Raw genomic sequence first — 12,351 nt, 5'->3', positions numbered from 1 at the left:
CATCATTATACTAGGTATTAACTTAGCCAGCTAATTTCATCGGATTGCAACATTGGGATTGTAAGTGACCATTGACGCACATACAAGAAGGAGTAACATTAAGCGCTCATGTATTTTGTATTCAAACGTACGCTATATTTAGCCACATTATTTCTGCTCATCTATGTTAATTATATGGCTATAAAAAGCTAACGGTATTTATTGAAAAATGACTCAAACTACATACATAAATGGGTACATAGATAGAGAATAACATATGCAATATAAATGCATATCAGGACAGAAGAAGACCTATGTATAAGCCAAAGCAGCCACTATGGAGTAGTTGGGCTACCGAAACTTTGTGTCCTCCCCGCCGCTTGGAAAACCTATCGCCTGGAACCATCGCTGCTGGGAGCATCGCTGCCGGGAGCAGACTTCCCGCCATTAACCACACGGCGAACGAGCGCCCGTAGCGAGTCTCGCCGAAAATTCGATATTAATGGGTAGAGCCCCGACTCACAACTATCATCATCATACGGTTACCACTACAGCTTTCGTCGCCGACATCGTCAAAGGACGAAACACGACACCGCTGGCATACTTCGTCAGCGGAAGCGCGCGGGTCTCCGGTAGAGGCCTCTGCTGCACTGTGTCCTCTTTCTTCGCCAGGGGCTGCGGTGCCAGACGTAGGGGTAACAATGTGCCTGCTTGAAGCTCCCCTTTGCATGGACATCTTTCCCGCAGTTGGTTGACATTTTCCATATTTTCATGTAGATGCAGAAACCTTCTCCGTGTTCAGACGCTCGGCGGGACTTCGGCCTACTCAAAGCCAATCCTCTAGCCTAAAAAAGGAGCCAGCAAACTTGGGCAAAACGTGACAGACAAAGAAAGAGGCAATGATGACGAATACGTCATACAGGCACGTCATATATCTTTAGCTAGTGCGTATCGGGCATTAATTTTTTTAATAGGCCGCTTTTATTAATAGCAGGACATAGATGGCGGAGCTTAGATCGTGTCTATTTTATTGTTACCTAACTTCTGTCGTTGTTCCGTTTGGTATCGTACATATTAAATAGCGGTACGCATTTTATTAGCTTGTATTTAGGCCCGTACTACAGCGTTGATTATGTGTGACAGTCGCTTTTTATAAGAGCTAGGATAACGTGGTAACAATGTATACGCTGGGTGCATAATGTAAAAACGTGCAAATATATAAATTATATAATGTGACGGGTTATACAGTTCGACCGAATACTTAGGTTGCAAGCGAAAGATTCATCCAGAGGAGTGCGAGTGAGTTATGTTTACCACAAGCTACGTCATTTGCTGGCGACCCTGTCAAAAATCAAGGAGCCCTGTAAGCGCTGATCTATTTCGACGATGATTTTTTTCGGAGTCGTGTACTATACAATGTATATATATATATATGTGTGCCTAGGCCTGAGTTAATCACTTGAAAATTAACGTTGCCGATTGGGTGTTTTGGGAGATTCAGAGTAAATAGCTTGGTTTTTTGCCAATTTTTCCAGTTGGTCGTTCACCGATGCATCTGCCAGTCATGGTATTCATTCACGGCGAGTCATTTGAATGGAACTCGGGGAACTCGTTCGATGGAACAGTTCTTGCGAGCCACGGCAACGTCGTGGTTATTACGCTCAACTATCGTTTAGGCATCTTTGGTAAGTACTATCGAAGGGTATGTCCTTTTAAGGGATGAGGACATGCTTGTATTTGAAATAGGATCTTTCATTAATAAATAGCAACGATATAGTGTATACTAATAATAGTAGTAAGTCGGTTTATTAGTAATTTCCACCTTTACACCCGTGAGAAAAATTTCACAGTTCCATTATGGTCGAAAACAAACTCTATATTGTGGAGGTTTTCCAGAGGGAGCTCAAACTTACGGCTAGATCTAATATAATCACACTGTAAATGTAGTGCTAACGGTTTAACCTCTTTCTTCTACTTGAATGTGAGTTTCGGCGTCAAGATGATCGTGCCAACCATTCGTTTCCGGAGATCTGACTGAAATTATGTAAACTAAATCCCTAAATCTAAAGTATTTATAAAATGTAACCTAACTGGAAGTATAAACGAATGGTATAGAACTGGAACAACGCAGAATTCCTGTTCTGTCGTGTATTTTTCCAATGTATTTACCGGAACTCCAACCCACATTCATATGCATCAAAATGCAAGTCCTCTTTAACAAGTTCAAGGTATTATCATTACTTTAAAGTTTATTGAGATTCTCCGCCCGGTCTCGCGAACGCCAGTACTCTAATTTCTAGCCGCGCTCTGAGGTCCAGGACGCCCTGCAGTAACTTCATTGAGTGCAACGGGTCTTGGTGATTAAGAATTGACGAAATTAAAAGCGGGAGTGTTCTATGCTTATTTCATATTTCCGAAACATCAGATTACATACACTACGACCATTCTCTAGTAAATACTACTAGCGACTAAAAGTTTGATACTAATTTAAGTAAAGTCTGTCATGTGAGGTCGTTAGCGTCGCCTTTCGAACTTTTCAATCGCTATTAGAAAAATCGCACGCTCCCAAATGAACAACCTTTGCTTGGCGCGTGCCTCATAAACCGAGGCCAGGTAGATCTACATATGTGAAGAACAGCCCATTTAATAAGATATAACCCTTTATGAAACTTCTCCACCTAGTCATTTTGCGATGAGCGTATATTACGTAGTGTATTTTAGTTGTATGTGTGTTGGAGAGTGGAAAAAACGAAACGAAGCGCAAATAATTTTATCTGGCACTTTAGGCTGGTGTCAGAACAACACCAAGCTTTATGCGGAGGTAAGAGAGATTCGTACTTATATGAATATAATTAAAGTATTTCACGGTTGAAATTTTTGAATCCGCGGTGACGGTCCCACTGGAAATTCTAAAACTTGCCGTTACATTCACTCTAGAATAACTGACAGCAAATATAGGTGCGATATATGTGGAGTCGTGCTACCTACCAGTGTCAATAGGGAAGCTGGGGCGCTAGTCGCTCCACAAGGTTCGAGAAAATGCCTAGAACATACATCTTTTTCGGCCTCGTATTCTTCCTGCAGAATGAAGCCACCTGGGTGTAGGGAAAAACACTACGGTACACAATACCATGAACGACTCGATATTTCTTCAAGCTATTGACGGTAAACATGGTAATGCCATATCGCTCACGCAGTATATCTGATCTAAGCGACTTCAGATCTCTATCAGACAGAAGGCATAACAAAAAACACTGAAGCGGCTATCGTTCTAACAACGAGAACAACGTACGATCATCTTAACATGCGTTGAATATTCCCTCTTCATCATGAGCCGAGGCAAACAGGTCAATAGGGGCAAGTCGAAAGAAAATCCGATCTAATGACAAACTACTCAACCTTACAAGTTCGCTTCAGTGTGAAGTCTTCTAAGAATATGTTCCTATTAGTGACGCTACTACTGCCGCCTCTGTTCTCGTTTGTGCCACCTCCGTCGTTTTTAACGATAAAGTACAGGCGCATGACCTCTTCTGCGTTTAAGGATATCGTACGGCGCTACGACAGCAGAAACGCACACGCATCAGCCAATACACACATGGTATGTGATATTTATACAAGGAAACAGGCTGCATTGCCAGTGGAAGTACCTGGATCGTCTTAGCCGGCCACATATTTACAAGAACCTCTCACTGGCAATTGGGATCCGATCCGATACGCAGCCTAGAGTTTTAGCCAGGACAGCCATTTCTTTTCCAAGCATCGAGACCATCAAAGGTACCTCAGGGAGCTTCTTTAGCCGAGATCGACTTTTCTGATAATGCACTTACATTCCTTCTCTTTCCCTCCCCTGTTCTCTGAGGCAGCAAAGCCCTCTTGCATATACATGCGTACAGAAACAGACGCGTCCTTTGGCGAATAAATGCGTATAACCTTAACCCAGACATATTGCCACAACTGCTCGATGCAGTAGTTTGTGACACTACTAAGGGATGGTCGGTAATTAGCCTGCCTATGCTACTTCTGCATTGTGAAGCGGGCAATGGGCTCTAATCTCAATGAAGGCCAGTCCGGTTGATGAATGTCTGGATAGCAGCTTGTATAAGCAGGCGTTATACGGGCGTGTGAAATAGAAGGGGCTCTAAAATGTCAGAATACCTGAATAAGAAAGCGCTCTGGAAAAAAATGGCAGGCAGCTAGACAAGAGGCGTATTGGCACGTATGCGGACGGATTTTGCACGCTCTATACAGACCCAGCCCAATTAAACCGTGCTCTCCTTCTCTCACGACTCATCTACTGTCTATAAGATGAAAAAATCAATTGCATACTACATTCGATATAAGGATCTTCGATGTGCGGCGGTAGGTCACTTGCTTTCTACTGTCTGACATAGGGGTATAAGCAACGAGAGGTCGCTTATGAAGCCTGAACTAACAGCAGATGTGTTTTGCCAGCACGAGATCATGACCAGCCTTTGTTTGTTACTGTGCAGTTATTCAGCGACAATATGTAGGCAAAAAATCTGTCTAAATATATGTATGTAGTGGTATGTCTCTTCCATTTAAACTGTCACATTTTTTAGGTTTTTTACAAACAAAAGTAAGTCAATATATTTCAGATATAACCGATTGCATGCGTGCTCCGAGACTTGAAGTGTTTGAAATTAGAGATTAATTAACTCAGTGATTAATTAAGCCTAGGCCCAGATATTATGCGAATTAGTGAGGACAACTGCTGCAGGAAACGTTCTTGCGTGTATTGAATCGTTCTCCTCGGCATCAGTAGTCAACCCGTCAGTAAGAAAGATGTTCTTGTTCTAAACAAATTGTTTAACAAACATTTTTAGTATTCCAAAATGACACCCGTGGCTTTGATGAACCCTACTTTTCAGTCGTAGGCAGCATTTCATATAGAAATCAAGCAACGTAGAATCAGAAATATTTTGGCCACTAGCAGATCTATTTTGGAAAACAAGCGTTATAAGTTTAAATTTATCCCTAGTTCCGCGTTTGCCCTTACTGTCCAGACAATCAGTGCCAGCACGACAAAGACATATTGGATTTCATTTGACTGTTGTTTCTATGCTTTTACAAGTCTTCATTCTTACGCAGGCCATTAGAGTACCAGGAAACGACTGAGTGTTTTGTGATTCGTACTCCATTAATTCCACCACGAGCGCCCTGCGGCATCGGTGAGTGACGACTCTTATGGCTACCGAGTTGGAACGCGTTAAAAGAATCGGCACCTGGCAAACAAGACTTAGATCCATCGTCACGTGTAGAATCTGCTGTGAGCCGTCGACGCTGCGTAGGACAAATCGACCGCCGTCTCAATTCAACCAACAGCATACACAGTCATACAGAGAACAACACAAGCTTTAGAGGGTGTGCCGAGCAATCTCAAACGTAAGTTCCAGTCGAATTCGGGGTCGATGTACAAACTGAGGTTCAGTGGGAGCAGTATCGGGACGCCGGCCGGCGAGAAAGTGATGCGACTCCTAAAAGAAGGAAGCGGTTTTGCCAAGCCATTGCCGATGGCTCTGGGCAGCCAGGCCCTGCTCCTTTAACTTTCGTTCGCCTCGCCATGTTCTCTCTCTCTCTCTCTCTCTATGTCTCTCTATTTCGTCCCACTGCATTCCGATCCGGTCTTGATAGTTAGCTACGACAGCGACACCAGCTGCGTCAGCGAGCAGGCAGACGTGCTTCTGCCTCTGAGACTACCATGGGAATAGATAATACAGAAAAGTGCCTTTATTGGCTTTGATACACGAGAAAGACGAGCACAAAGAAACTTCCCATAGAGACGGGAAGAAAGCTTTCCTACCACCGACAGCGTCAACGCGCCGCTGTGAGCACTAGCATGACTGCGAACGGAGGTGGTGAGGGAAGGTGACTCCTTCCAACAAATATCCGACCACAGCGGGACGAGTTCTACGAAGCCGAGATGAGAGCCAATTAGTGAGAACCACCAAGTGCGTGGGGCTCGTGCACGATACAGGACGAGTGGAAGGACAACTTTTGTCAGAGAAGCCAATTCGATTCGCAAACTCTGTTCCAATGAACGAACAACACGATAGGGGAACGGGCAACGAGTACCTATGAGGATGAATCGTATAGGAATTGATTGAGCGGTGCGTGAGGCTAGTGTGCGTCGGTAACGATCGTGGAGACAACTTATTAAACAGAGAGAACACGACAGAGATTAGAGGAGAAAGCGTTACAAATAGAAAGCGCAATTCTGAATTTAAAGAAGCTGAAGCTAAATAAGCATGTACTGCGAACATCCAGGAGTGATAAAGGAAGCTGCATTTTAATTTGCTTAATTGAATTGAGCAGCATTGCGACATTAGTAGCCGTTGCTGCTTACGGTTGATCAGCAGTGGCAACTGCCGCGCCATTATCGTTAACCATCTTTCCTGCGTCGCTGCTGAGGAATGCGATGCTATAAGTAACAAAGATCGCACTGGTAATAGCAGCATAACTGTGTACGGTGATGCTAAAGTGATTGGAGAGCTTCAAATTAAGCGAAGCTACGGAGGAGGAGAAGACCGGGACGGGACGGCCTGAATTAATATACCTAAGCCTATGCTACCTGGATATGGCAACGCATATCTTGTTCAAACAGTCCTAACCTTGCCTGTACCTTTAAACCACTTACAACTCGACATCTCGCCGCAACAAAAGTGTTCTGCAACAGCAAAACTGCTACATGTATAGCGTGAAATTCCGTGTTGTGTACCCTTTGGACATACACAAAATCAACGTATGTCGGTCGGCGCTTTTAGTTGTTCGTACTACTGCTGTTGCCACTCCCAAGGTTATAGGTCTGATACACCTGAGACGTGGTCTGAGTAATTAATATGGTACAATTTCATGCTTGCTAATTTTTTTGTAGGTTTTCTACCTCCCCTGGAAAGCGGCAGAGGAGGTAACAACGGCCTGTTAGACGTTGTCGCAGCTCTTCATTGGGTGGCTAGTAACGTGGCCGAGTTCGGAGGCGATGCACGCAATGTTACGGTATTCGGGCACGGTCACGGAGCGGCCCTCGTTAACCTGTTGATGTTAACTCCAATGGCAAGAGGTACGTTTACTTGTCTCTCTGTTTGCCCTGTAGCTAAGGCATCTGGAAAATTATTGATTTGTCCTAAATCATCAAACTTCAAATCAATAGTATCTTGTTAGATATTATATATACGCCAAATCTTGCTGCTACTGTTACGTAGCATGTCTCTTCAGCGTGTTCATAACTCGTGCAAGCGGTTACAAGCACGCTAACGCTGCCGGGCGGCCCCCCGGCAGCGTTAGCGTGCACTCGCGACGGTGGCTGAATGTCTGTGTCGAGGGTTGAGGATGCTGAGAAGGGCTTTAGGTCCTCGACATGTAATTTTTGCCTATAGCGCAAGGGTAATTAAGACTTCCGCTTTAGTCCTCGTTCATTTCAAACTAGTGCTCGGTTTCTCCCTTTTCCTCTTCGTAGTGCTAAGTAGTATGCTAAGCGGTGAACTTATTGTTTCCATTGCTGTCGACCTCGGTTTCCGGGTTGAGTCTGTCAACTAACGGCTCTAAGGTTGCTTTCGTCGTTTGTTACTTCCACAGGCTTATTCCAGCGAGCTGTGCTGATGTCCGGATCAGCGCTAAGCCCATGGGCAATTGCAAGGGATGCGGGGAAATACAGCCGCCGTATTGGCCAAGCGCTCGATTGTCCCGTTGACGACTCAAGGGCACTCGTTGACTGTCTAAAAACAAAGTAAGTTTGATTCTAATAGTAATTTCTCTCCTTTAAGCTGGTGTGATAGACATTTTAATGTTTTTTTACTGCTTTAAGAACACCGCAGAAACAATTATCATTATTATTCCGTTTGCTTTTGTTTTATTGCCCCTCAACGTAGACCCGCATCAGAAATTGTCAGTGTGGACATCCGAGCTCCTGAACATCATTCAGCCTTTGGCCCCTGTGTGGATGGAATCGTGGTGGCCAGAGAGCCTCACGTTCTCATGGAAGAGCACGCGATGGCGCAGTTCAAATCTTATGACGTTATGTTCGGCGTTACCAGCATAGAGGTAATGTATACATGTATCTATTGCATAAGTAGTAGTATTTGTGTATGCTACGTATGTAAATCAGTTTTGTACTGCCAGACATTAGCCTTTCGTGGTATTAAAGAGGGGCATGAAAAGCTTGTTTGTAACGACGTGCAAGTGCATCCGTGCACCGCATCTATCCAAAATAACTTTTGCATAGTTTGAAATCAATATTTTACTTCAGCCCTGGTCAGTTAAAATACATATTATATGCCATAAAAGGTGAAGTTTTTTTACTTGGTGGACAATAATAATAATAGATGATTATAAACTACTTTCATTACTATAATTTCTGTATAGCAAGCAGAAGCCTGTATCGATCGACACTTGAAGTGTTTGTTTTTCGCCGTTCATATGCTTAAGCAAAAAAATTAATCAGAACAAAATATAGGACATGTTTGATATATTGGAGAGGGGCATGCGCTGCTTTTTTTAGAAGCCTAGCCATAAATAAATGGGAGGAAACTATATACGTACATATTTAGCCCATATACTTACGCTCTGTACTTCTAGTAAACAGTATATGTGGCCGGGGTGCGATGCTGTCGCAATTCGTCACTCTCACAATGTAGTTCTACAAGTCTAGGAAGAGGTCGGGTATAACTGCCTCTCATCCGCGTTAATTTTACGATGAATCCATCTATCCTACACTATTTGCCATCTCCGTTTGCAATATGTTTCCGTTCAGGCTGGACAATTAAAACTCTGCGTACTCCGCTCATCATTATTATCACCGGAAAGCGCATCACCGCTACTATTAGCAGCAATATCCGAATCAGCGTCGCCATTACCTCCAAAAATAATCCAAACCAACAAGCAACTAGTATCTAGCCCAACTCACGCAAAGGACACGACAGAATCCCACTAGTCATCAGTCATTGCTACGACGCGGCCATCCCAAAGCACGCGCTCCACTGCGACAAGGGCAGCTGCTGGTACCATTACTTGGCCGTTATTTCTTGTAAGCTGCCCTCCGCATCTTTTTCTTCTCGAGCAAAGTCGTCACCGGCCTCGATGATTACTGTCCATACGGCTGCTGTTGCTGGCGCCGCTGCCATGAAATCCATGCCTGGTTCCACTGGGAAATGTTGCCGAAGACCCCGATAGGGCCTGACCGTATTCACCCATCGGGGTGGTAGCGGGTACCGCTCTAGCAGCTCGCCTCGTCGTCCCAGATCCCCTTTCCGTTGGTTAACTGTCAGACTCATACGCCATTAAATGACCACCAATTCCTGCTGCTACACATCCCTACTGTAAAGAAACGGGGCAGAGAAAGAGAAGGGGCAACGGAGGTCAGACGGTCGTTTCATCGTTGTGGTGTCCCAACTGCTCCAACCATTTGAGAACCGTAGAGTTCGACACAACTAACCGGTGTCCAACAACAGCGCAGTACAGTGTAGACCACCATGCAAATGGGGAGGCTTTGTGGCAACGTTGAGGTCGTCGGTTGTCGGAACTTAATTATCTTGGTGAGTCCTGAAAGTGAATTTGCTCCATTCTCTCTCTCTTTCTCTCTCTCTGTCTCTCTCTTTGTCTTTTTTGACTGATCTCACAGCTCACCTCATTTTTCGGCTGTTGTCTGAGGCGGATAGATAGAAAGAAGAAGGCGAAGGACTCTGTTGACTTCGTCAGCGTTTGGCGGCCATTGTAACTACCGCCATCACCGTTGTAGACAGTGGCCAGACCACAGCTACAGCTCTGCCGTCTTAGCATAGCCCGCTGAGATTAATAATAATATAATTATAATAGATGCTGCAAGCTGAACAGGCGGCAGGGGTCTCTGCCGACCACGACCACTGTCTTCTTGGGTTAGAAGAGGAGGCCAAAAAGGAGCAAGTGACAAGTAAGTATTGAGGAAATATGGCCTAAAAAAAGGACATGTCCTTCTTGGTGGGGGAAGAATGGACGAGCAAAGAGTAAAGGAAATACCAGTGCAAGTACCATCGGTGTCGCTTGAAAAAAAACAAGAGGACACCACTGTTTTGTTAGTTGATAATTGATGAACATACGCTGGTCGCCGGCCAGCAGCGAACTGTACGTCCGCCGTTAACACAGCGTTGTGAACGTAGTAGGGGACGCTACCGTTGGCCCTAAAACGCGTTCTCGCTTGCCTGAGGATTCGAATGACAGTTTCAGCTGTGGGACCTCTGATAGCCGTATCTAATCTGCCTGGGCAATTTCGTCGTTAGTGAGGGTGTCATGGAGACTCACTGAGAAATCTACAAACATAGGTATGTCAAGCGAGCTCTTACCGATAGTTGCAGCTGGCCAGACTGCACAAGCTATATTATTATATAATATATTCAATGCGTGCGGCCCAGCCCTGATATTCTTTTGTGGTGCTGGGAGGAAGCTAGGTAGGTTTAATAGTCGAAAGAAATTGGCTGAGAATACTTATGGATAGGACATTGGTGAACTAAATTCGGAGACTGGTTTCAACAGTCGGGCTAATCAATAGAGATACCATGAAGTTGCCCCCACACTCTGTATAACCAAGAGCAACGGAAGAAAGCCGATTGCCCAGAGTAGAGTTCGCCGAAGACTGCTTTCACCAAGATGAAAACCGAACGACCTACCCAGAACTGTACGGCAGCAACCGTAGTTTAAGTTGAAGAAAAAAACCATTTAGAGAAGCGCCAATCTAGAAAAGCGTGGCAATTCAATTAAATCAACCTGCTCACTGGGATGAGAAGAGAATAGATAGACTAGAAATAGGCTCTGTTCATGCGGCAACGGATAACATAGTAAAATGCTGATGATCGCTTGTGATGGGCCGACCACGTAAATTAATTTCTATCAACAATAAATTTCCTACAGGAGAAACTAGTTTCGACCTATTTAGTAAAATAGCTAGGTTATCTTGTCTTATCTCTATATCTAGGTTATCTTATCTCGTGACCGAGCATATTTTTCAAAGTTTTTCACCTGAACGCACTTAGAGCAGGTTACTAAGACACATGCATCCCTTGTTATTGAATAGATCGTCGCGTTAAGCTTTTGTGTAGGCATGTCAACGCGCTATTAAGCGCCTGAGAACGCCCAAACAGTTTACGATGTCTTACGGTTTGTTGTGTATCGTTTGCTTGATCCGTTAAAACGCATCATTGAGACAAGTAGATTGAGACGATCCCAGAAGATACGGAAAGGGACAATTTTTGCTGGTTGCAATAAATTTGATGGACAACAGGTACATGGACGTGAGTAGCAAGCTAGTATTTATGTTAATAAAATTGCGCTTGTTTCCGAAAAAAAGTTTTCCAAATATTTACAGAACGATTTGCAAATAAAAAAAAATACGTACAAAAAGAAAAACATTTAAGTTATAACAAAACAAAGCCGTCCTCCAGAAGTCCACCAACGACCTAGGCCAAAAGCAAAATCCAGCTCCAAGTGTATGGTCAACAGTTATGTTAAAGTACTTGTAAATAATTCCATACGATGTTACCCCTATGGAAACTTAGTACGGAACACAGAATGCTACTGATTTGGCTTGTTCGCGTATTCAATCGGCCGTAATCGGCAGCTCTATTCCAGCTCATTTTTGTTAGAACTAATTTATCAGGTCGATGAATATTTTTGGAATGGGAAAAGTGCTGCATTAGTTGAAAACGTGCGCCTGGTTAAGACTCAAACGAAACCATTAAATGATATATTAATTCTGTATGATACGATAATAACAACACCCCCATTAGGAAATAAAATCGACCTTGAAACGAGTACTTCTAGGCGAAGTTAAGTGAAGTCGAAGCTACATCACCTGACTACTTTGATTCTCTCGCATTTAGCCTGTCTTCGAAGGGTCGAGCTAAATTTTGCATGGACGTGCACAGCCATACGTATTGCAAACAGCACAACCCTTAACCTAATAATACCAATATAGATTACCAAAACTAAGACAGTAACAGCTGTTCGTTAGTCAGAGACTCAAGCTAACCATAGCGAAATTTGTATTATAACAGGCGTACTTCTTCATCGCTGCTTCGGAAGAAAAGTACGGTATCGAAATCGACCGTCGGGACCGAATATTGCGAACTCTTATACGGAACCTTTTTAGCTTTCATCAGCAGGAAATTCTTCTGACGGTTGTCAATGAATATACTGACTGGACGAGACCATTCCAACATCCACTCAGCATACTCGACGGTAGGACGATGAGTGCACCTTGATGACAGGCTGCCTCTTAGAAGAAGAACAATGTCCCACTTCTTTTGGATACTTACGCAAACCCATATGTACAGTATAGAATAGTTTCAACATTGACCTAAATATGGCTTCATAATTCTCTAGTAGTTG

The 12,351-nt window shown here is 43.9% G+C and overlaps 1 protein-coding gene across 2 annotated transcripts in view; it reads left to right on the top strand.

Annotated features, from left to right (window-relative positions):
• Positions 1-12,351, top strand: part of LOC111269987 (neuroligin-4, Y-linked) — a 33,667-nt gene that overhangs the window by 5,838 nt on the left and 15,478 nt on the right. For both annotated transcript variants that reach the window (XR_002686047.2, XM_022849955.2), the window contains exons 2-6: positions 1,515-1,664; positions 6,872-7,057; positions 7,573-7,723; positions 7,866-8,037; positions 12,018-12,201. Coding sequence is in view for 1 of the 2 variants with exons in the window: in XM_022849955.2 (XP_022705690.1) it covers positions 1,515-1,664; positions 6,872-7,057; positions 7,573-7,723; positions 7,866-8,037; positions 12,018-12,201 (843 nt within the window). In the remaining variant the exon portion in view is untranslated. The remainder of the gene's footprint in view (positions 1-1,514; positions 1,665-6,871; positions 7,058-7,572; positions 7,724-7,865; positions 8,038-12,017; positions 12,202-12,351) is intronic.

The sequence above is a fragment of the Varroa jacobsoni genome, unplaced genomic scaffold (genome assembly GCF_002532875.2).
Source record: "Varroa jacobsoni isolate VJ856 unplaced genomic scaffold, vjacob_1.0 scaffold_1428, whole genome shotgun sequence".
NCBI lineage: Eukaryota > Metazoa > Arthropoda > Arachnida > Mesostigmata > Varroidae > Varroa > Varroa jacobsoni.
This window is presented reverse-complemented; position numbering and strand designations above follow the sequence as displayed.